This window comes from Montipora foliosa, chromosome 1 (assembly GCF_036669935.1).
Source record: "Montipora foliosa isolate CH-2021 chromosome 1, ASM3666993v2, whole genome shotgun sequence".
Lineage (NCBI taxonomy): Eukaryota > Metazoa > Cnidaria > Anthozoa > Scleractinia > Acroporidae > Montipora > Montipora foliosa.
Window position 1 is genome coordinate 60,147,894 of NC_090869.1, and position 25,000 is coordinate 60,172,893.

The 25,000-nt window shown below is 40.3% G+C and overlaps 2 protein-coding genes across 2 annotated transcripts in view; both read left to right on the forward strand.

Moving 5' to 3' along the window:
* Positions 1-7,211: 7,211 nt before the first annotated feature.
* On the forward strand, positions 7,212-9,198 carry LOC137979674 (nodal homolog). The gene is made up of 2 exons (XM_068826989.1): positions 7,212-7,648; positions 7,924-9,198. Exons 1-2 carry the CDS (start codon positions 7,363-7,365, stop codon positions 8,706-8,708), a joined length of 1,071 nt encoding a protein of 356 aa, XP_068683090.1. The 5' UTR covers positions 7,212-7,362; the 3' UTR covers positions 8,709-9,198.
* Positions 9,199-23,846: 14,648 nt separating this feature from the next.
* LOC137979684 (adenosine receptor A2b-like) overlaps positions 23,847-25,000 on the forward strand; it is a 2,453-nt gene continuing 1,299 nt past the window's right edge. Inside the window, exon 1 of the mRNA XM_068827000.1 lies at positions 23,847-25,000. This exon is cut by the window's right edge and continues 1,299 nt beyond it. Within this exon, the coding sequence (XP_068683101.1) occupies positions 24,281-25,000 (720 nt within the window). The 5' untranslated portion in view covers positions 23,847-24,280.

The following is a 25,000-nucleotide window of genomic DNA, read 5'->3' on the forward strand; positions in this document are numbered from 1 at the left end:
GGTTTTCTGGTTACAAATCTGTCCATGCTGTCGCTATTCAACTCATAAACAGAATATACAGCGCGATAACCGAGCCTGCTGTAAGCCAAGCAGTTTCTAATACTCCATGTTCATCGTCATAGTATCCTTAAACAGGGAATACCTCACCTTGTGGCGTCTGGATGATTTTCCGATATAGCTACTTATATACTGTAATGATAACAATAATTTTTTTTGGCGGGGTGGGGGCGGAAGCTGAGCATTTTGGGGGGGAAAGCTTATACCCCTCAAATACCCTAGATAGAACCCTACCGTGACTTGAACAAAGTTATTAAACGTGAGCACTACAAAATCCCAACTGCAGATGAAGTTGTGGCAAAGCTCACCGGTAGAAAAGTGTTTTTAATTCTTGATGAGAAAGATGGCTTTTGGCAAATCCCATTGGATCAAGAAAGCTCATTTCTTTGCACCTTCAATTCCCCCTTTGGGCGTTATCGCTTCTTAAGGTGCCCATTTGGAATTAGCTCGGGGCCAGAGGTCTTCCAGAAACGTAATGATCAATTATTTGGAGACATTCAGGGTGTACATGTAGTTTTTGATGATCTTATTATTTCTGGATGGGATGAGATTGAGCATGATGGGGTTCTGAAGCAAGGTTTGGACCATGCTCGTGCGAACAATGTTAGATTTAATCCCAAAAAGTTCCAGTTCCGGGTGTCTGAGGTAAAGTATGTTGGTCATGTGTTGTCATCAGAAGGATTAAAAATACAATACAATACAATACAATACAATACAATACAATACAATACAATACAATACAATACAAGAAAAGAAAACAAAAGAAAAGGAAAGGAAAGGAAAGGAAAGAAAAGAAAACAAGAGAAAAGAAAAGAAAAAAAAAGAAAAGGAAAGAAAATACCACTGTAACATTTCTGAAAGTTGTGTCTTAAAATGCACCAGATTGCATCTCAGTGCATATTCATTTCAAAAAATTTCCGGGGCGATGCCCCCCAAACCATAAATTCTAGAGAGAACCTTGCACGGGGGTCCAAACATAGGCGGAGACTTCCATCCCTTTTCTCGGCGATCACAATGCTATTCACCCAGTCTGTGGCTTGATCCACCTTAGAAATGGCACGACTTTTCTCCGAGTGGTCTAGAGTTCCTTCAGTTTGCCATGCAGGCTAAAAGGTACTTTGCGAGGTGGGTGTACAACTGGAGTGGCATCTTGTTTTACCTCAATATGATACTCTTGCGGCGTACATCCGAGGCCCTCAAAGACATCTTAATAATCACGTAGAATCGCCTCTCTTGAAGGCAAGCTTACAGTCAAGCTGTCCATCTTCTTTACCAGGTTGAACCTAGTACATGCTTCCAATCCAAGGATAGGGACAGACTCCAAATCAACGACATAAAAATCCAAACTCAGAGTTTCTTCTTTCACTGTGCAACTGAGACTGACTCGGCCAACTGGGACAACCCTATGGTTGCCATACGACGACAATACTTCATTGGTCTCCTCCAGCTTTCCACGCATTAATAGGTTGCCATTTTTTGACGAGGTATAATATTAGCTTCACTACCAGTGTCCAACTTGAATTCGACAAGTTTTCCACCGACTTCCACTTTACCTCGCCAGGCCTTTCCATCCACTGTGTTAATCTCTAACTCTCCAATAAAGAGCTCAGTATCCACTTCTTCATCGTTTCTTGCATCTTGTGGACAATTGTCCAAGGGAACCACCGATGCGCAAACTGTGTGTACTTTCCTAGTGCGCTGACTGCACATTTTAGCAAAATGATTTCCTTCTATCGCAGACAAAACACGTTTTCGCGAACGCTGGGCACTGTTTAAGACCATGCCTGCCACGACATTTGGAGCAAATAAATTGAGTCCACCTTGTAATCTCTTGTTTGGAGCTTTTAGAAACTGCTCAAACTTGCTTTTCTTTTGATTGACCCCTGATTTCCTTAAGCTGACTCTCGGTAACGTCTGCCGAACGACAATGAGTTTTAAAGCCTTCTCTAGTTGGAGGCGTGGTGGCCTCATGGTTAGTGCGCTCGACTCCGGATCGAGTGGTCCGGGTTCGGGGCCTGGCAGGGGACATTGTGTTGTGTTCTTGGGCAAGACACTTTACTCTCACGGTGCCTCTCTCCACCCAGGTGTATAAATGGGTACCGGCGTAAAGCTGGGGGTAACCCTGCGATGGACTAGCATCCCATCCAGGGGGGAGTATAAATACTCCTAGTCGCTTCATGCTAATGAAACCGGAGATAAGCGCCGGCCTGATGAGCCTTCTGGCTCGTAAGCGGAGACTTTACCTTTACCTAGAGTTAACGCGACCCTTGGAAGTTCCCAGCCAGGGGTTAGAAATCCTTAATTACGTTCAGGGATTATAAAAGTTTACGTCGGGGGGTTGTAATTTGTAAAATCCTTACGTCCTTTACGTTCAGGGGTTAGAAATCCTTAAGTTCAGGGATTATGAATGTTTACGTCCGCGGGTTGTAAGGCCTTACTTTACATGTATATTCTCTATATAAGTGAGACGATTTACATAACGGTTTTTTTTGTGTTATTTTTATATATGGGCCGGTGCCCAGCTGCTACGAATGATCCAATTTTATTTGATAGTACGTCATTTTCAAGGGAATTACCTTAAGTAGAAGGAGCACTTTAACTTGTGTAAGGTTTCCTTGAGTCGCCTTAAATCGCTTGATGTTTTGGACATTTTTTCCTTAATTAAGTCTCCTTAAGTCGCTTTAAGTCGCCTTAAGAGATCCCAGAGTAGACCTGTTACTAGATTCCCTTCTTTCTGGGTTTCATATTTTACTAGCAACCGCGTGTCATCTCAGTGGGCTATTTACGTTGTATCGTTTCTTCAGAAATAAGCAAAAACGACACGTAGTTAGTTTGACCACAACTTACCTTTCATTAAAATACTTAGAGCGGTTTTCAAATAAGTGTCGTAAACCCAAAACGGCAAAGTAATTACTTTGGCCAATCAAAAAGGACGGAAAAAATCCAGTAAACCAATTAAAACTCGAAGTGATTACACGTAGCCGACATAAAGCAGGGGCACCCAACGACCAATTTGTTGTAAAATGTATTATTATACCCCAGTGAATGAAAATAAAATGTTATTAAGGCATTTTCAGGTGTTTTTCAGTGTTGCTGGGAAAACATTATCTGTTCCTTTTTCCCAGCAAGACACACAAGAAATTTCCCAGCCAGCTAGATAAAATTGGTTGGTTTCCCAGCCAGCTGATCAAATTTATTTCCCAGCCAGGAATTCCGCGCGCTTTTAAATCCCTTGATCCAAAACGACCGAACAAAAACGACAAAATCGGGACAAAACAGGTTTTTTCCGCATGCGCAATCAATCTGACCAGCCGTCGTATGTTTGTGACTACTCTCTGGGAGAGGAAACGGGTTCTTTTTTGTGTTTTTTTTTTAGTCGTCCTCAGTCTTCAGAGTTTCCACAGCCAGCTCGGGTTGAAATGCTAGAAAAAGTCAGTAATTCCCAGGCAAAACCTCCATAAATAACAAAATTTCCCAGCCAGCTCATCGAAACACCTGTATTTTTGCCAGCCAGCAAGATTCCTCTGGGGAACAGATAATGTGAGGAACAGATTCGTTGGGTGCCCCTGATAAAGCGCGGGAAAATGTGCACCCGCGAGCCACGATTGGTTTTGGTTTCTCTCCTGATTGGTTGAAAAAGTGGTGCGAGAACTTTGAACCAATTACTGAGTGAAGTAATGCAAAACCAAAGTAATTTGCTAATTACTTTCGACACTCAATTGAAAACCGCTCTACTTTGGATTCAGAGTCTTCTCATGGGCAAAGTATGGAATTTCCATCAGTCACACGAACGCGCTTGGCCATCTCAAGAAAATACATGCTCGTATCCTCAAACTATTTTTTCTTTCTGTTCTCGAGTGGGGCTAAGACGGGGGTCCAGATGGGGTCCAGTTTGGGGGTCCACGTTTTGTACTGTCCCTGTATTAAAATATTCCTTCAATTCCACGCACGAACAGTTGTTAAATTACGACAAGCATAACTGATCATCTACCTTCCCCTCGGCAGCATTTCAATCATTTAGGTAAACTAGTTTTTTAAAACTTAGCGCGACGGTTCCGGTCTAAGAGCCATGAATATTGAGTGCAAAAACTGAGTCAACGTTATAACATATTTTACTCCGAAAAAACGGTTGCAGTGGAACCCCGCTACAACGAAGACCCCGTTATAACGAACAACATTTGAAAATCTGGTAGTATTACAATAAAATATGTGGAAATGAAACCTGCCATAACGAAATCCCCGCTTTACGAATAGATTTTGACGGTCCCAACGTACAATGAATGAGTTGCCAGTAACTGGATCCGTGCTTTATACGCAAAGGGTTCTGGGATCGCCAGGAGGCAAACATCGCAAGTTGCTGTGAAAAAATGTATGGCGGAAACTTACTCGACGTCCGAAAAAACGATGTTGGAGAGAGATCAACGCTTTTTTTGACACCGTTTTATCAGAAATCGGTTTGGGCAATGTGACACGTGGCAAGTGTAAGCTTTTGTATGAATAACCGTGAAATATCAGATAAAATTTGCTGATGAACTTCCTTGCTTGCGTTAGGTTTATTGTGAAATAGTCTCAAAATATTACAAAATTAGGAATAAATCTGGAGGAAATAACTAAATAAAGTCTTTTCACTTGTATTTACGTGTGTATGGACTGGCTTTTGGCCTATTTCCAAACTCAGTTCTCAAATTAATTCCAAAAGTTCAAGAAGATAGGGACTGACCATGGCAACAAACCAGAACACGCTGAATAAGTCAGACTGAAAGAGTGAAATAATTTAAGGAAAAAGCAAAAAAAAAAGGCCTCCAAAGATCAAAACGATCTGCTAAGAAACGCAGAAAAAAGGCAAACAAAGTCTTAAAAAGCCAGCTATCTCTCTGATACATGGCACAACGGAACAGGCGTTACAAAACAAAATGATTTCTGGCCCGGGTCAATCAATCAATCAAACTTTATTTAAAAAGGGTAACACACAATACCTTTTAAAATTAAAACCAGAAGATCACTCGCTTCTACCACCGATAAACATATCGGTCGAGTCAAGAATTAAATTGGCGCAAAAGCGTCAGGCCATAAGGTCACATTCACATTACTGATGAGAAAATCAACACCAAGGGCTAAAAACGGCATTATCGACAATGTATCGAGACGAACTATTTTCTTGGAAGAAAAAATATCACACAGCAGTATAGAGATCCAAATGTAAAGCTTCACAGGACATTGCTAAATGAATCCTACAGAAAACGCCCAAAGAGGCGTCCATTAAAATATGTACTCAAGAGGGCAAAATTATAACAAAGGCAACAGATACCAGACCAGGTACAACGAAGTCGTGTAGGCCTGTCAACCCCATTTAACAAATTATTTTAAAATTTCAATGAGTGTTGGTCGATCAATATTTATGAGATTGCGAAAGAAGAAAAGCACGTGGAAATGAACGGTGAGAGACTACATGTTTTTCGCTGACGTCATATCGCCGACCGACATCACACAATTTTGGCGGATTTGGTCTCGATTTCAGAGTACTCAACATTCAAGATTGCAGGATAAAAGGATCGACATTGGGGCGAACGCACGCAAAGGGTACAATAAAATTGAACGTCATATTGCAAAGAATGACCAGGTTGTTTAAAGAAAATTTCGGATTGTCAATCCGACTGATAAATATTATTATACAATGCTGATGCTATCTCAATTTTGATTGGCTAAAAGCACCCCGCTAATTCTAGATGGCGCTGTGTCATCGCGTCACATCTACAGACACTGGCATTTATGCATGTAGGTATGACGCGTTCTTGCAGACTATGAAGTTTTGTTTACATCTCGATATCGGGAACATTTTTCACAAGACCGTACAACTTAACTTTAGAATTTTGTTCAAAAGTTTCAGTTCGATTCAGTTTTTCCTGAAACGTTTTCAGATGTTTTAGGCTTAAATCCTTTCTGTAAACCTTGGTTTGTGTTAACCTCGGTTTGTGTTATCCGCCTCAGCCTTCGGCTTCGGCAGATAACACAAACCTCGGCCTTGATAATTCTCGCTATCATGCTCAACCTCATCCAATAATTGCTTATTATCAACTGAAGTTGAATGTGGTTTGATAAAGTTGAATTTTGCTTTGCAAAGTTGATTTTTGGCGGGGATGGAACAGTACCATACGAAGGTACCCAGAGAAGCAAAAAATTCTTCCTCACGTTGGAATATTAATTTTACTCGCCAAGGAATAACAATAATGTTTTGTCGTGGGCTAGGGCTATTCATCGGGACGAATTCAAGGTTTCGATGATTCCAAAGTAAATTTTACCTCATACTTCACGGTTATTCAAACAAAAACTTACACTTGCCACGTACCAACATTGGCCAAATCGATTTCTGAAAAATCTGTGTCGAAAAAAGCGTTGATCTCTCTCCAAAATCGTCTTTTGGACGTCGGTATAAGTTTCCGCCTTACATTTTCCTACAGCGACTTGAAATGTTTGCTCTTTGGCGATCCCATAACCCTTTCGGTATAAACAGGGATCCAATTACTGGCAACTCATTCATTTACCGTTATAACGAATATTTTGTCTGGTCGCTCAAAGCAGCCAGTACAAACAGTACAAACGACAGATTTGCGTAGAAATCACAGCTTGCCTTATTCAAGTTTTGACAAATACGTGTGTTGTATTATTGCAGTGTTGAATTTGTGCTTCAGCGGGCTGACACATTACTTCCGAGTTAATTGAAAGTGTTTTCGAATTTGATGTCTTTACACTTACAGTTTACAGTATCAAATGAATGAACATGATGTTTTCTACGTACAGTATTGAATTTTTGGTAATTGTTATTTATTAAATTACCCCGCTATAACAAACAATATTTTCGGTAACCTGGCACTTCGTTAGAGTGGGGTTCCACTTTATCAACAATAAATTTCAAACGAATATCAAAGACAAAAGCCTTTTTCTCAGTTCTCAGTAAAACCGACTACAAGTGTCAGCTGTCGCTTAAATTTTTGGCTTTTTGTCAGTTGTCAATTTTTTTTTTTTGCCACTTGATTTATCAGTTGGCACTGAGTTAACCCAACACTGCCAAATTCCAATTCGATCCGGAATGCGGGGACACATGTTGAACAAGCTCCTGAGCGCTCTTAAGATGTTCCGTGGGTAAACAAAGTCCATTTTTCCATTTTTATTTCCATTTTTTCCCCGTCTAGATCACCTGATGGCTCACATTGCTTCAGTGACGTTACATAACATCCCGTGACAGAAAATAACTGGACTGGTCGTCTCATTGGTCCGATCGAAGGGATTCCTCTGATTACAAAATAAATGAAAGAAGAACTCAAGAATCCGTCAGTGGGCTTTTCCTGGATAACTATGATGCTGTGGCTATTCATCTCGGTACTTGTTGTGTCCCAGCGTCTCTCATTGAGCGCGTCGTTTGCACCAAATGAGCAGAGCAGTTTAAAGATTCCTTCCAACGAGAAGAACAAGAAGTTCTCCTTATCTGGTGAGCCAGAGGCACCTTCATTTCTTTACGCCATTTACGAGCAAGTAATGAAGCAAGCTGAAATTGATGGACAGGAACAGTTGCTAGAAAGTTTCAAAGCAGAACGTAAGGGCAAATGTTTTCTTGTTAAATAGCCACTTAATATTCGGTTATTATAAAAGTAACACACTCAAGAAAAAAAGCAAAACAAAACAAATACAAGATGTAGCCTACGAATCGAGTTATTTAGAGGAAAAGATATTACGCGAAGGCTGCGTTATATCTTAGGGGAAAATGACAGCACAAACCTTCATACAATGGAGCGAATTGGAACCTGACGCTGCTAGTAAGACTTAAAAAAAATTATACATAAACACAGAGCATTTCCTTAACTTTTGCAGACGATCAAGAAACAGGCGAGTTTTATTTTCCGCCTTCAGTTGCCAAAAAACCACTGAAAGCTGTATTCAAGGTCGAATTCCTCATTTCCAGCCCAGAATTGGCTTCAAAGGGGCTGACTGTGTCGATCTACGAGGCAAAAACCGGTGTTAAAGTGTCAGCTAGGCATTTGTCTCCTACCGGCTCTGGGTGGCTGGCTGTTACCGCTACCAAAGTTGTGAACCAGTGGATAGCTCGTTGGCAAGACACTGCTCCCTCGTTTAAGGTGTTTGTCAAAAGAGTGACGGGAGGGAAACAATCTCAAGCTCAAGTTTCACAGCTCTGGCTTGTTGTGCACACGACCATACGTGATGATTTTCAAGTCTTTCCTTCACTGGCTAAAGACAATGGGAGGAACCCGCCATCTCGGGAGAGGGTCAGACGTGACGAAACAGCTGCAAAGGTTGCAGAGAACAAGACCGATACTCGAGGGCAGAGCTCTTGCGACAAGAAGGACATGATAGTCAGTTCCTCGATTTTTGTCAGGAGCCGCACAGATTGGATTTATCCAAAGTCCTTCAACGCGTATCAGTGCCTTGGAGAATGCTCCAATGAAAAGAAAATCAGCCACTCCATGCTCAGAACCTTGGTGATGCTGTCAAATAATACCAAGGGGCAAGACTTTCCAGCGCCGTCTTGCGTCCCTAGTAAGCTGAAACCAGTTGCCATAATTCACAGAACCGAAAAAGGGAGTTACGTGCTTCGTACTGAGAAGAATATGATCGTGGATGATTGCATGTGCTACTGACTAAGTAGCGACTCTGGTGTATGTTGCACTGATGAAAGCAAAGTTTGTTACGTTACTCTTATAAATGAATAGCCTTATAATCAAGAGACAGAGGTGTATGTTAGATTTCTGATTTCTTTACCCAAGATCATACAATGCCTTCAAATGCAATAGCTTTTATATATTTAAACAAGAACAGAAAGGACCGTTCTCTTACAATGAAAACGAAGGTAAGCTTCATTGAAAAAAAAAAAATTAAGCTGGAAGACAATCAACCGGAAATGTTTGAGAGATTAGAGGGAATCAATTTTTCCGAAAGTACAAGTGATATATGTCAGTACTCCAAGTCCCAAGTCTCAGAGATTTTAATGTCTTAGTCCAGTCTTCACATTTATACCATACCATGTAGATCAAATACTAAGACACCAGAACTTGTCTGAGGTTTTAGAATGTCCTAGTTTAGAATTGGTTTTCATTGTATCCAATGTATCAAATAAAGAGGTTCAGTGCCCATTTTTTTCACAAATGCCTGGTCCCTTATCACAATGGACTCATATACCTGAAATACCAATGACTGCGGAATTGACTGAGCACCCTAATTCACGGCACACGAACTACCGTTTCCAGTGCTGAAGGATACGAAATTGGTTAAGAGGAAAATTACCAGCCAAAAACAAGAACCTGGCCTTGATCAATTGGATTTCATTCCGTCTCAATCTCACCGAGATATGATCTACGCGTGGAAAATTCTATATAGTGTAAAAAGGGAACCACTGTAGAATCGGAATGACTTAACACTTACATCAGTCAGTTCAAAGCCAAGTTTTTCTTTATTCAAAAGTCACCCAAACTACACTCAAAGCGTTTTCACACCTAGAAGACAATGTGCCCTGTAGAACCACAAACGGCAGAGGCAGAATTCGAAGAAAGCGCAATCGGACTTCGCATGCTCGAGCTCGTTTTACGCGACGCTCGGCTTCGTGTCTATTATTGCATGTGGACATTGTTATCACATGAATGGTTTTGCATATGTGTTTAGATGTCTAAATGTACTTATATGATATTTACTTTTTGTTTGCGAGTAATGGGTAAAACATAAGGAACGAAGGGTCTGTCAGTTTTCGCTCTCATATCATTTACCACCAATATTCCAGCATGGAACATTGTCAGTCTGCACTGATTTGTTTCGTGAATTATAGATGCGGGACTCTTGAAGTTTTAGTCTACGAACTGCTTTAAAATGTGAAGGCTACTACAATGCAGATTTTACCAAGAGTCTCATGCATGAATAGGAATGACGAAGGCGGCAACTTGTCATCACAGTGCATTTAGCACGAAGCGGTTCGCGAACATAACAACTTGTCAAACCTTCCCGCCCCTTTGATCTTCTAAGCTGCTCACTAAAGAGACTAAGAGATTGACCACCCACGTCAAATATCAAATTTCCTTCTTCTACAGTAACAAATGACACTACAGCTGAGGTTTGTTTGAAATACAGATTTCATTGGACTAAATTAAAAGAAATTGTGATCTTGCGACTCGTTTCTTTGGAGATTTCCTGGTTTGCGGTTACAGTGTATTCCAACTTTCACCATTTCCTTTCCAGTCAGTTAATGGCTCGAACTAAAATAGATGTCTACAGACGGACTGTGATGCGAATGTGGAAAACTGTTTTGGTAAAAACCGAAACTCAGTTTTAAAAGAAAACTGCATGATGAGGCATATGTTGGATATTTCCTGAATGTGGGAACAAAAGAGCCATAGAAAGGAATGGAGAAAAAAAAGGCTTTTAATTAGAGTTCATTTTCCCGTAACGTTCGAGTTCCGCGACGGTAGTGAAGGCAATTTTATGAAACCCATTTCTTTTGATGATGTTTGATTGATTCATGAATGCCGAATTCTTCATAAATGCATACCTTAACACAAGTCATTTTTCTTACTGTCGGCTAGCTTGGGCAAAATTAAGTGTTATTCCGCGTTGAAACTGACGAGTTTTCCACCTTCGTATGGAAATCATTTAGGTTTTACGAAGACGAGGCGATGTCCTCGTTGCACTTAACAATTGGGTACCGACTTAAGGAAAGGTTTAGAAGAAGAACCCTGATTATGTCAGTAGGTTGTTCAGCGTTGTCTGAGAGACTTCCAGAATTAAACTGCCTGGATATTGAATTTTAAGCGATAAACTGGCTATACAGACATCACTGAGATTAGGTCACCATGAAACCAGTTTGTAACGTTGTTTTTTTGGGCATTGACACTGTTCAGTCAGTGATAGAAAAAAAGCAATGTAATCCAATCTGAATATTACTAAAACAGGCTTGTTTTGGGGCCAACAAATTGACTGGTGTGATCCTCTGGATTTGAATAGACGCGAATCACATTATTCGGCATAAACTCATTCACTTTTGAAGCAACCGAATCGTCTTCCCATCATCCGAAATCCGCTCTGGTGAGTGTGTCTTTTTTAATAGCGTTTTTAATTTGCGTTCTGCAAAACGTGCTGACTCACATTTTTTAAAATTTGTTGACAAATACGGGAAGTGATCGGAAGTGTTGCAAATATTCTCACAGTTTCTCCGGATTTGCAATTTGACACGGCCCTTGAATGGCGGTACATATCGATAGAAAAACAACTATAATGATTCCAGATGCGTTATACCTTTAAAAGCGTTAATAATACCCGTCTTTCCAGCAGGTGAAGTTGTGAACGTTTTTCGTAAATCAATATCTTGACAGGTGGAGTTCATCCTTTGATCATTCGACAAAATAACCAAGTATGCTGATTTTCTTTATCGTTGAACACAATTCACTTATCTCATCATTAACACCCTTTGAACTCGCAACTGACCATGAAAACATGTTTTGCACTAACTGAAAGCAATGCGTTGAACGTCTCAAATAACGAAGCAGAGTAGCTGTCAACGGCAAAACATTCCACGAAATCTTGCAAATAACGGATCCATCTTTCAGATTTTTCTTTAAGAATAATATCTCTTGTAAATCTTTTTGCGAAGATCTGGAGAGATCTAAATCCAGCTTTGCAATTGGCTACTACGTTTTCCTCTTCTTTCAGCCGGGGAATACACCTTATTCCAAAATGGCCGCTGATTTATGCGGATACAAATTGGGCCTTGTTGCCTCGTTCAAGATAAAATATTCTTTTGAATTTTAAGCTTAAGAACGAGGCATCAAGGGCTTATTTTAATAAAAACAAAAGAATATTTAAATGGCGGCCATTTTGGAATAAGGTGTATACTAGCTAGATTTTAACCGCGGAATATGAGGCCACAACCACAGCTAAAAAAAATATATTAGAGCAAAAGGACGTATTCCCTTGGACATATTCCTATGATCACAAATATTCCTCTCGCCTGAGTCAGTAACACTGTTTGCCAGATTTGTGACAAATGAACATACCGGCAGTAACTCTAAATCAGACAAGCGTTTCAGAGTTTTATTCCAAACAAATATATTTTACGAAAATGAGACCACATCTATACGAATAATGTACAGAAATCTCTGGTTTTCAACTGAATTAAGAAAGCTAACTTCAGGGTTTGTACAGTGATCACGTCTGAAATGTAGCTATTCTTGGGACTTCGCGGTTATCCTGATTTGCGATGTCGGCAGACGCTTTGAAAACACGGCAGCTAAAATTGGCTGTTAATCGTCCAAAAGTTCGTGGTCAGGGCCACACGTATTATTGTTATTGCCGTCTGAAAAATGATCGTTTATTGAAAAAATACCATAAGTTGTATAAATGATCTCTTCCGCCGCGACGGCATCGTTTGCCGTTCTGAAGCTCAAAAAATAACTTGTAATTGAATAGCTCAAATCAATAGTGGCGGGAATAGTAGGAAATCGATTTCTCTGCCTAAATGCTGAGATTACTGAAGTTATTGTGTTCTGCCCAAAGGTTACTGGCAGAGGTCACAAGGATTGGAAAAGGTCGAATGGCAAACGAGGAACGGGGAATCTTCTTCTTGTGAAGTCCTTCTCAGCACTGTCATGGAATAATTAATTGTCTCCATTTCGGGAGTTCAGTATAAACAAAAAGAATGTATTACTTTTTTTAAAATAAACTGGGCAATTCCTGCATGCACACTCCTGGATAAATTCTTTTCCTGGGGAAATTTTACTAATGTCCCAAAAGATTAAAAAACAAAACGTAAATTGGAAGAAAAAAGGAAAGGGTATCGTGAAAATTGAAGCCTATAGAAAACAAGAAAGTGACCAAAGAACAGCTGTGAAAATGCATTTGGAAAATTATATAAACAAGGTATCAACTGTGTCCATCATTTTACTAATTATTTTAAATGCACACTTTTAAAGATTCCACGTTTTGAACTGCCTGCTCTTTAAAACCTCCTCATTTTAAAGATTCCCCGTTTCACGTCTTCCGTTTTTCCTCCCGACGTCACGCGTTGACGTTCTTTTCTTTGAGGAAACCTGCGGATGTATAACATTTGTTGAAAAATTTCTGTTGGGATAACCATTTCATAGTCGTAAGTGAGATTTTCCAAGTTTACTGACCAACCGGACGAAACAGTGCTTATAATTTTTATGCTTTCAATGCTTGGTCGCGTGAAATCAGGCCCGGAAATAATGATACAGGAGTTTTCCAACGTGCTCCACATGTTCCAAACGGATTTTCCGAAAAATGACTGCTCCGTTTGACATGGGACCGAAATTTACCGAATTTTTGGCTGAATGGTAAGCACCCATTATCTTCATAAAAACTTGGCTACATACTTCTTGTGTATCAGGAAAGTCCATGAGAGCGGTGCTCAATTGTTGTTGGCTTTAGTTTATTCTCTCACTTACACGAAAAGAAAAGTCAAAGAGGCCTCACTAAGTTCGTTGTGAACGTGGAACACTCTCCGCTTTGACCAGCAGAATTACCAGCTGTTGACATGGTATTATCCATGCCTAACTATAGGGAAAAGTTATCTTCATTTCGATAAATTCTTATCTCTCGCTGACTAACATAACAGCCTTTCCGGTGACTGTACATTCTTGATTAAAGAATCTAGAAACATGATAAGAGATACATTTAATTTATTTGGCCTAGGCGTGTCACTTTGAGGGTAGGGTATGTTACACTGGGCGATTTAAAGTACCGCCAAAAAAATGTGCTAAAATTCGTGCACGTGCAGCACGGTTTTTTTCTCTTTCAAATGATATTATTGTTTTGTGGCGTTTGTCGTCGCCGTAGCCGTCGAAGTTAACTTCCGAAAATCTGCAGAAGAACGCGGATGTGAATGCAAATAAGTAAATTTAATTTCCCGCGAAACACAGAAAGCGAAAGGAAGAAAAAAGCTTCCAGATGAAAATTGGAGTCCCGTCCTCATTTATTTGAAGGGGCTATAAGAATCCTGAAGATTTTAACGTTATCAATAATTTGCTTCAAAAGCAAATTTTTAGCCAATAAATTCAATTTCCGGGACGAGTTTTAGTGAACTATGATCTCACCTAACTGTACTGCACACAAATGAGTTCGGTGACCCCAACTTGTTTAAATACAAACTGACTACAAAGTGTGGGAAACTTGTGTATGTACGCGTACTGAGGGGGGAAAATCAGTGTCTGAGAAACCCGAGAAAGGTGATACAATTTTCACAATCAAGCGTAAATCTGCAACGCCTGGGCTCCTGGCAACGCATTATCATTTGGAGGGATTTTCCGATGAAAGATGTTTATCGAACCCGGCGTTTTTTTATCAGCAACCTCCTTCAGAAGCCAAAAAAAAGCACTGAGTGAGCTGTTTCCTTTTGCTTTTATGAAACGAGTGATAAAGGTCGAATTGTCACCGTGAAAAGATGGTAGGGCTGATATCTTGAGCGTTAACCATTGAGGAATGTAATTCGGAATCCTCACCCGGGAGAAGGAGGTCCTGTATCCGAATCTAATCTGAAGTTAGAGATTATGTCGGTTTTTTGTGGTAACAGTAAACATATCATAAGCAATAACAATAAGCATCATAGGGATTTTAAAACTTTTGTTCCAGATTTTTGCGGTTCTCATACAAGTGAAATGGTGGGCCATTTTGATCGATCGTTTTGGCCCTGAAGTATTCTAGGTGTTTTGAAAGAAGGGACAAGTTTGAATCATGCGCGGTCGCATTAGAAGGTTCCGTCAGATTATTATCAGATCTTAGCACATTGGCAATGCAATCTTTATCAACTCGTTCCGTGTTGACGCCGCACGACAGTTTCTTTATTCTTCAATCTTTGTAGGAAGAAGTCCTTTTAGGTGATGTATACGGAATAAACGAAAGACCGCGACCTTCATCGGCCCATCGAGTCCTTTCACGAGAACATGAGCTCAACGAACTTGACCTTCTCCCAACTGAGTAGCGTCGTAGCTCAGTTTGTAGAGCATTGCACCGGTATCGCAGAGGTCATAGGTCACCCGGTCATGTTTGAAATCCGACTTCGGAATGATGAAGGAATTGGGAATATAATTTCTGCTCAGAGAATTTTAAAGGTGAATGTAATCTGGAATTACAAATTTGATTGGGGAAATTAGTAATCTCTGTGTCGCTATCGAAAATTTTGACGATTCCACCGCCGCTGATAAAGAGCATTGGAAAATCCACGAAGACATTTAATGATAGCTAACTTTACTAGCTGAGACATAACGAGAGCACTGAATTGCCATTGGTGTGCAGTGCACCTAATGAATGAGACTGTAAACACGTCACCTCCATCGGGTAAGTTTTTCCTCGGAATGTTAAGCTAACGCAAATTAAAGCTGTCGACATCAGATTTATTTGGAGAACTTGTTATTATATTGTACATGTACTTTTCGTCTTTGTTTTCTCCTTGACCGTTCGGAAGAACTAACTGATTTCTTACGTCGAGCCAGCTATCGCCGGTTTTCGATACTCATCACAATAAAAATACCTATGACTCCGTAAAACTATCCTTATCCATTAGAGCGAGTTTCAATTGAGTGTCGTAAAACCAAAACCAAAGTAATTACTTTGGCCAATCAAAAAGGACTGAGACAATCCGGCAAACCAATCAAAACTCGAAGTAATGACACGTAGCCGACACAAAGCACGGGAAAATGTGCACGCGTGAGCCACGATTGGTTTTGGTTTCACTTCTGATTGGATGAAAAAATGACGCGAGAACTTTGAACCAATCACTGAGTGAAGTAATCATAAACCAAAGTAATTATCTAATTACTTTCGACACTCAATTGAAAACCGCTCTATGAGTATATACTAAAACATTGGATAGCGTTGAAGGCGCGCTCTAATTGCTGGTTTTCACTCACGTGATCAATAGCCATGTTTTTCAACGAAAACAAAAGGAAGCGTTTGCATAATAATAGAGTTAAAATCCCGGAGGATATGGTCGGGGCACCAACATGGCCGCCTTTTCTTTGTTTAGGGGCACCAACATGGCGGTCGTGACGTCATGTGAAAACCGAGAATTGGTTACTCAAACTCCGAATATCCTCTGTTATTAAATTCTCAACCTCGGTTAATGCATTTCTCGTGCTCTGATTGGTTCACTCAATCGTGGTTATCAGCTCATATACCGCAGTTTGACCTTATATGGCAATTGATTGCCATTATATGGCAATTGATTGCCAATTTAGCTGAACTAAATTTTTTTTCACCGCGAAAGCGAAATTTCTCTCTGAATAAAGCAAAAAGAAAACCTTGTTGCGTCTCTCTGACCACAAGGTATTACACAACATCGCATCGTCATCAAGTTTCTTCGATTTCGCTCGGATTTTCTCGCATTTTTCGCTCGTATTTCGTACTTCCAAACTTTTGCGCTCGTTGGATATGAGACTGGTTATAGCCAACTCGGCGCTACGCACTTCGTTGGCTATTTACCATCACATATCCAACGCGCGCTCATGATCATGGAATAATTGTTAATTATTCACCTCCGAGCAACTCACGCGGGATTGCGTTATATTGTGACAGGGGTAGGAATTAATAAATGAAGAATCATCTTTTGTACTATATTATCTCACTGTTTTAGTATATGCTAAAACAATTATTCACGTCATGTCGGTAGCTTTTGGCAAACAGTTAACTCGCCGCTTCGCGGCTCGGTAAATATACACCACTAGCCGCCTCCACTTCGGTGAACAGTTGTTAACTTTCCCATGAAACGTGAGGTCAAACATCACGGCAGCCATGATGGTTTTTGAAAGCCGCGTTTGTATTCACGAGTGAAAAAATTGAAATAAAGTAATCAGTCGAGTAAACGTCTCATTTAACAAACCTAATCCCACAATGGCCAGTCATTTTGAATATTCTAACTGTTCAGAAATATAATTCGTATGAACGGGGTAAGAAGGCAGAGAAAGTCTTGGAAAATTTATCTTCACGCACTCGTTTGCCTTCATATCCATATCATAGTTGCCTGTTCCACGTTAACCTGAGTTGTAGTAAACCCATTTCCCAATCACCTCCCCCCCTCTCCTAATAATAGTAACTTTTGTACAGTGCCTTAATTCGCTAGATATATACTCCACTGAAGTATCTTGTAGCTATCAACCCGTTCAACAACAGAATCTTAGAAAAATAAGGGAAGCACATCGGTTTTTTGCGCGTTTCAGTATTGTGTTTAGGTGCATACTAATTAGCTAAAGGCCGAGACACACAGTGCTCAATATCATTAACAATTATTATTAAATTCTCAACCTCGGATAATGCAATTCTCGTGCTCTGATTGGTTCACTCAATCTCGGCTATCAGCTCATATACCTTAGTTTGACCTTATATGGTAAATGATTGCGCTTAGCGTTGCTAAACTAAAAACCGAAATTTCTTTCGGTATAAAGCAAAAGAAAAACGTTTTTGTGGAAAGTTTGGATCACTTTCGAAGCTTAGAGATACGCGAAAAGGTAAGAAATGTTTGTGTGATGAGCCTACGTCTGTCTGACCACGAAGTATTACACAACATCGCATCTTCATCAACTTTTTTCGATTTCGCTAGGATTTTCTCTCTTTTTTCGCTCGTATTTCGTACTTCCAAACTTTTGGAGGTTAAGGAATTTAATAAAACAATTATTCCATGAGCGCTTGTTGGATATGAGAGTGGTTATAGCCAACTCGGCGCTACGCGCCTCGTTGGCTATTTACCATCTCATATCCAACGCGCGCTCATGGAATAATTGTTAATTATACATAGCAAATAACTCAACAGACGATGAAATCCGGTAACACATTCAAGTACAAAAAACGTCCACATATTCGAATCTTTTCTGCCAATTGTTTACAAGTGAAAGTTATTACTGCCAATAGAGTTCCTTGGGGGACAACACCATTTGCGGAGACAAGGGAAGAGGGCTTCACCAATTTTTACCCGCTGTGACCTACGCGTGTGGGAGGCATTGATTCAATCACCTTTTGGTGATTTCACTCACCTCAAGATCTGAACTATGACACTGGCACAGCGTGGTCACCTAAATGAAGACCACCATAGCACTGACCCCTATCGAAGCTTATCCAGGCATTCTAGGATACAATGGAAGAGATAAGCTAGCACATGAAGAGATAAGCAAGCATCTGGGTGGAAGGGAAAAGCACCATGTTAACCTGAGGGGGTGGGGTGTGGAATCGGGACCAACAAGAAAAAATGAGGGGAAAGAGAGGGAGGCTCTCGGTCCAGCCCTTGGGATATGCCATGTCCACGAAAGCTATTTTTAGACGAGCAGAAGTCTTTGTTCCGAGACGTCCGCACGCAAGCCAACCTCGGTCTGATGTTTGAAAGAAAATAAATATTCATCAGCCTTCCACGTGCGCCGCCATTTTCTCTTTTCACTGAGAACCTGAGAGCGAGGCAAGACTGCATGCGGACGTTTCGGAAGACAGATCCGCTAGAACAAAGACTTCCGCACGTCTAAATATAACTTTCGTGGACATGACATATCCCGGCCAACGCCCTGAGCCTCCCTCTCTGTCCCCTCATTTTCTCTTGGGAAAACTTGATTTTCGTGTTCGTAACCAATGAAACAACTGCGAGACTTGATCAACACCTCACTGGGGACTTCACAGCCACTCTCACCCTGCGAGCAGAGCCTCCTTTTGTAGTTTTCTTTACTGAGGAGGAGAAAAGGAGGCTCTGCCTGAGTCACGTCTTGTTTTCTCTCGTCAAACTGGTTTTCCCAGTACCATGCCAAAACCACCACTTAGCTTTGTGATCGCAAGATGCTTCCAAAACTATAATCCTGAGAGGTTTACCGAGAACATTGCCACAATTCCTTGGTATGAAAATGCTGTGTCCGTGTCTAGATCAGGAAATTGAAGAGTTGATGGAAGAAAGAGATTTGTCACATAGAGTTGCTTGTGCTTCGGGCGCGGTAGCAGGCTGGGATCATTATCTATGGGATGGAAATGAAGTTAAGAGACAGTTACGGGATGCTGAGAAAAGACACGTCCAATCTGAGATGAGCAAAAGCCAAAGTGTTCAGTCATACTCCATGTCCTGACACAGCTGATAAATAGATCACTTTTGACTTCCGTTTTTTCAACGTCTTGGAAGGAGTCCGAGGTTGTACCATTATTAAAGGAGGGGGATTATGACACTCCAAATGATAATCGACCCGTACCAATCTGTGAGAGAGCGGCTTTCAATCAGCTGACGGAGTATATGACACGCCGAAATTTCTTGACGGAACACCAGCACGTGAACAAGAAGCAGCACTCCACCGAGACCCGTAACATCATCATGTCTAATATGGTTTTTGAAGCCATTGATTGAAAACAGATCACAGCGCTAGTGCTACTAGACCTTTCAAAGGATTTTGATAGTATCGATCACAAGATCTTGTTAAGCAAGCTTCGAGTATTAGGTGTTTCCAGAGAGGCCATTGAATGGTTTAGGAGCTATTTGTCGGACAGAGTTCAGCGCGTTAGAATCGGCTACGAAGTGTCAGATCCCAGGCAGGTGGCACATGGTATGCCCCAGGAGTTGATTTTGGGACCGGCGCTTTGTAAGGACGTTCGCGCCCATTGCTACTGCGCATTTTTTCGCGCATGTCACGCACACGTCATGCATCGAAGACCAGGAAGGTAAACACGATGCTAAACGCAAACATAATACGCGAAAGGAACTATTTATACCAGTATAAACTCCAAGGCCAGGATAAGCCGCGGCTTGAGAAAGCCGTGAACGTAGATTTTGTACCATTTATACGGGTGTTCGCGTCTTATGTAAGCCGCGGCTTATTTTCTGTCGTATAAACAGCCCTATTATTATGACTTATAAAAGCCTCAATAGTTTCACTCTCCGAAACATTTTCACCACAATATCAGAGATCTACGAAGGAAATACTAGAAATAAGGACAAACTGCATGTACATCTTTGCAGAACAACAACAGCACAGCGATCGTTTAAATACTGGGGTACTTCTCTATGGAATAATCTTCCTAAGAACATTGAGGATATCACCTCTTTAATTAGACTCTTTTAAAGACTCTGTCTACCGAGATGATTTACGCGTCTTCGTTTATGTTTTCATTCAGTGTGAAGTAACGAGCCTGACGAGTGGGAAAGAAATAAGCGACAAAGAGCAGCTACAAAGGAATACTAGAAAAGCTGGCTAGTCGAATAAAAAATATATTTGCAATAAATAAAGCGCCGCTGCCGCTCTTGGACTTATAACATGTTATCGGGTATTTCGGATTGATTTTGTCACCTCACGCAGCTCGCGTCGAAATAAATTTGTAAATAAAGTACGTTCAATACTGATCACCGCTGTTTTTGTAAAAGTACTCTTTTATCTTGTCTTTGGCAATAAAAAAAACATATATACCATTCATTGAATATGTGAGTGAGTGAGTGAGTGAGTGGTGAGTGAAGCTATTAGTGTCTCCCCTCGGGGCTTTTCAGGACTAATTTACAATGTGTTTCGGAGGACTTCAGCCAGACTGCTTATTCTCTATTTTCGAATTCCCCATAATACATTTCGTTTGCCCCCCAAATTTTGCATAAACCATTGTTTTCAAATGCTCTTGGGAATATGCAGTGTCTCCAAGAGCATTTGAAAACAATAGTTTATGCAAAATTTGGGGGGCAAACAAAGTGTATTATGGGAATTCGAAAATAGAGACTTACACAGTTTACAATTTTATTTTAGGAAGTGAAGGATGCCCCCGTCCAGATAAGGTCAGACCACAACACCGGGGACTACGTCCCCTACTCTTATCGAATAGTGAGTGGGTTCTTTAACGTCCCATACTATTTAATTTCCAAAAGAGTTGTGAGACGGGACCTCCGGTTTACAGTCCTTATCCGAGAAGACTTGAAAGTCTAACCATTTGCAGATGTAATTCTAAAGGCTCAACCAACTGAGCCACCGGTGCGCGGTGTGAATATACTCTTCCTGGCAAATTTGTTCACTAAGGCTCTGCTACAAACGTTGCTTTTAACAGTCACACAACAAATTGGGAACCGTTCCATTCGGAAATATTTTCAGAAATGCTTTTGACTGACAACCAAACAAAAGCATCTCATCCAAATGTTATATAAAAAAGTAATTGGAATTCCGAACAAGTCTCGAAATGAAATAAGTAAATAAATGACATAAATGTCACTCGGCTTACCACGAAATGACATCAGCAAAATCAGTTTTATTTAAAAGTTTGTGGTATCTCAATGAATCGATTAGGGCTCTCAGTGATCTCGAACTCAAATTTCCGTAAACATACTGCCTTTAGCGGCTCAGGTGGTGGCCTTTTCTTGAATTGATTGTCGGTCGAACTGCTCAGTCCTCCAACCCACGTTGAAACGCTTGTGAATTGCACTTAACGATAAAATATCTCGTCCCCAATAAACTATGATAATGTAGCTGTAATGAGAAGCACTGAGCAAGAACAAATCCCGATGGATGTCTACGATAACGAATGATTTAGAGATGGAGGTTTCATATCATACGAAACCCTGGTGCATCTCGGTAAACAGAGAGTCTTTAAGAAACAAATCATGAATGGTGTTTTTTATGAATTTTTAGAAACTAAGTGATGTAATGCGAATTTGATTATGTTTATATCATCTATTTAGATTCTTTTAAAAAAATATGAATCGTGCTTTTTATGATTTTTTTAGAAATAAGTGATGTAATGCGAATTTGATATGTGTATTTTTATGAATTTTCAGAAAATAAGCGATGTAAAGCAAATTTGATGATGTATATTCTCATTTTGTAATTGTTTTCTGAAAAACCATTAGTGGATTGGAACCAATAAAGTTGTATTGTATTGTATTATACTTAGGCCTGGGTTCGAAACTGTATCCTGGCCGGCAACATACAGCGCATGCTTAATAAATATCTTACTCGATTCATGCCGAGTCCTTCTCGCGAACACCAAAAGAAAGGCTCTGCCAGCAGGGTGAGTCATCCTCGGCATAAATTTTCAAATTCTCTAGTAGGGACTCAAGATTAGGGTCCTCTTTCACCTCGTTTCTACAGCTTGCGACAAGTGTTTCCTCTAATGAGTCCACCTTGTTTGAAGAGAAGTATAGGACTGATCTCGTGCACGTATTGAACTCTCTCTGCACTATATTCCTTGGATACTTAAATAAGTGTGAATCTTAACATATGAGTGAAATGCTCAATGTTGTTTTTTAATTAGCATTGTAAGTGCTATAGGAAGTAGTTCGACGCGGGAAGCACTCAAAGCAAAAAGCCTGTGTTGCGCTTAGTTTCCGAAACGGCTTTATCATTGCCTTTTCCGTTCCCGGCGGGGAAAAAGGTAAAAGCGCCGTGACCGCACAAAAAAAAAATAATAATAATAGCATAATATTAAACAAATAACGTGACAGCTAAAAAGTGAGTACCCCAAGTAAATACTGTTGATAATATTTGAATTTATTGGAATCAACCGTCCACATCTACGTTTTAGTCCACTCAATCGGAAGTGAAAAAGACACCTATAGATTAATGCATTATGTACATTGTCACCTTGGGGAAAAACCTGAATCTCTTGGCAATTTAAACGGCAGAAAATGGTCAGCTTTGGAGAAGTAAGATGCAAAAACAGACGCATGAACATTAAGAATGTAATTGTTTCTTAAAGAAAGCCTTTTCTTGGCAAACGACGCGATGTCACAGATCTCTCTCTCACTTTTTAACAAAATTATTCCTCGGACGGCAGCTATAATTTTTAACTGGTTTTTCCCGAAAAACGTATGATGGTGAATGTAATTTTCACTTCCAAAGAATTGTTTCATGAAGTTAGACATGATCCAGGGTACGTGAATTGATCATGTTTTTCAGTTAATATTATACATCTTTCCCCTCCTTCGGGAAATGTATACGACACTAATCTGCACAAACATCCAAACAAGGCGGGAGTCTCGATAAGTCAGCAAAGAACTAGCAACTGATTATGAATAAGGGCTTTCCACACGCTAATCTGAGAATTGGACTGCATATAAGATGTTTTACTAGATTCTACTTCATAAAGAAGCCAATTTGAAATTAAAATAGCACACATTATGTATGGCAATAAAATGGCAAAATCGACAGGAAAAAGGTGATAACGTATCGCGTCTTAGCCAGAAGGTAGCTTGTTTTATACTTGCTTTGCTACGAAACAACAGGAAGCGTAAAAGCATTTTAAGAAAAAAATACAAAAAAAAAAAAAAAAAGGAAAGAAAGGAACTTAAGGCATGACAATTTTTGGGAAGCATTCAATCAGCTCTCGTTAGCATTCCTCTTCAACAATTTTAACGTTGTTTTATGTCTATTACTTATTTTCTTTTTATCCAGTGCACTTATGGCTCTCAATACTTTCAGAGAAATGGGAGGTCTTGCTGCAGCATTAAATTCACTATCTACAGAAAATTAGGTCGTGCTTCAAACGACTTGCCGCCAACTGAAGGAGCTTAAGGGGTGGGCGGAATTCATTTTCCCCCAAAACAAACAAATAAATGGCCATTGAAGGACTGTGTTCTTAAAAGCATGTATCAGTGACCTTTACAGAGAATTCAAGTTTGAATTATTTACTGTTACAAGGTGTAAAGGGTTTTTTGATCTCTTGAATAAATATATTGTGACGTACTGAAAGGCTACAACGATGTATACCACGAACTTCACCAACCAATTGATCATTTTCATTCTACATTCAAAAAGTCGTTTTTTTAATTACCACACTTTACCGGAACGATTCCTTCCTAGTTTACAAAGTCTATCCTACCCAAGAAAAAATAGCACTTGTGTGTTACGACTTCGTGGAAAAAATATTCTCCAAACTTGGACGGATTTGAATAAAAAAAAGTCTTTGGTGGGATTTAAGAGGTTTCGGACACCTGTCTTTCCGGCTTACTACCGGTAATATGGAAATTTCTCACTGCTACAGCTTTCGGCAAAATTCTGTTTGTTGCTATTGCATTGCAAAGCGTGTGACTCGAACGGCATTCGATAGTAATGCGCTGGCTATGGTTAATTAAGCGAGAATACAAGATATAAACAGTGGAAAGATTTATAAGACGCATGGACAGTTTTAGCTGTCAATTAGGACTTGACAATTCAACTGCCAAACAGCTTCAATCTATGCTGTCGCTCTAAAAGGGCGAACCTGGGCGATTTAAAAAAAGGGATACTTTTCTGGAAAGATGGCTTTGTACAACGGAAGCCAAGTCGAAGATTGGAAACTCGACAACATAACTGAATTAGGCAACAACAATCAGTCCACCTTCCAGCCAGAGATTCCAAGTTCCTTGTGCAGTCGTGGTGTGTACTGGCCGATTCACTCGCCCTTAATTTTGTTTTTGCTGTCCATTGTTGCAGCTAACGGCATCGAAATTCTTTTGATGATTTTCAAAGAAAGCCTACGAACGGTGAGCAATAGATTTCTGGTTTCCCTAGCCGTTTCGGATCTGCTTTTCGGTATAATCGCGATTCCACTGTTTCTAGTGTGTACCATTAATAATCAGACCATCCTGGTTTGCATGTTTTCGACTGCTGTCATTCGATTCACCGCGATTTCCTCAGTGTTTCATCTTTTTCTCATTGCTTGCGATCGCTACACGATGATTGTATATCCGATGAAGTACCAAGCACTATTGACTAGAACACGGTCGACTTTCTTGATAACCTTGGCTTGGTTGCTGGCCTTAATTTCGTCCTTCATTCAGTTGTCGTGGTACAAAGCAAGTACCGGCTTCGCGGACCCTTTAGATGGAGGAATCCTTGTCGACAAGGTTTATGTCCTTTTTGTGCTGATAGTGTTTTTGCTTTTGCCTTTATTGGCAATTCTGTTCACCTACACTCATATATTAATCATTTCTCTACGGCATATCTTTGCTGCTCGGCGACGTAAAATAAATCTGGAC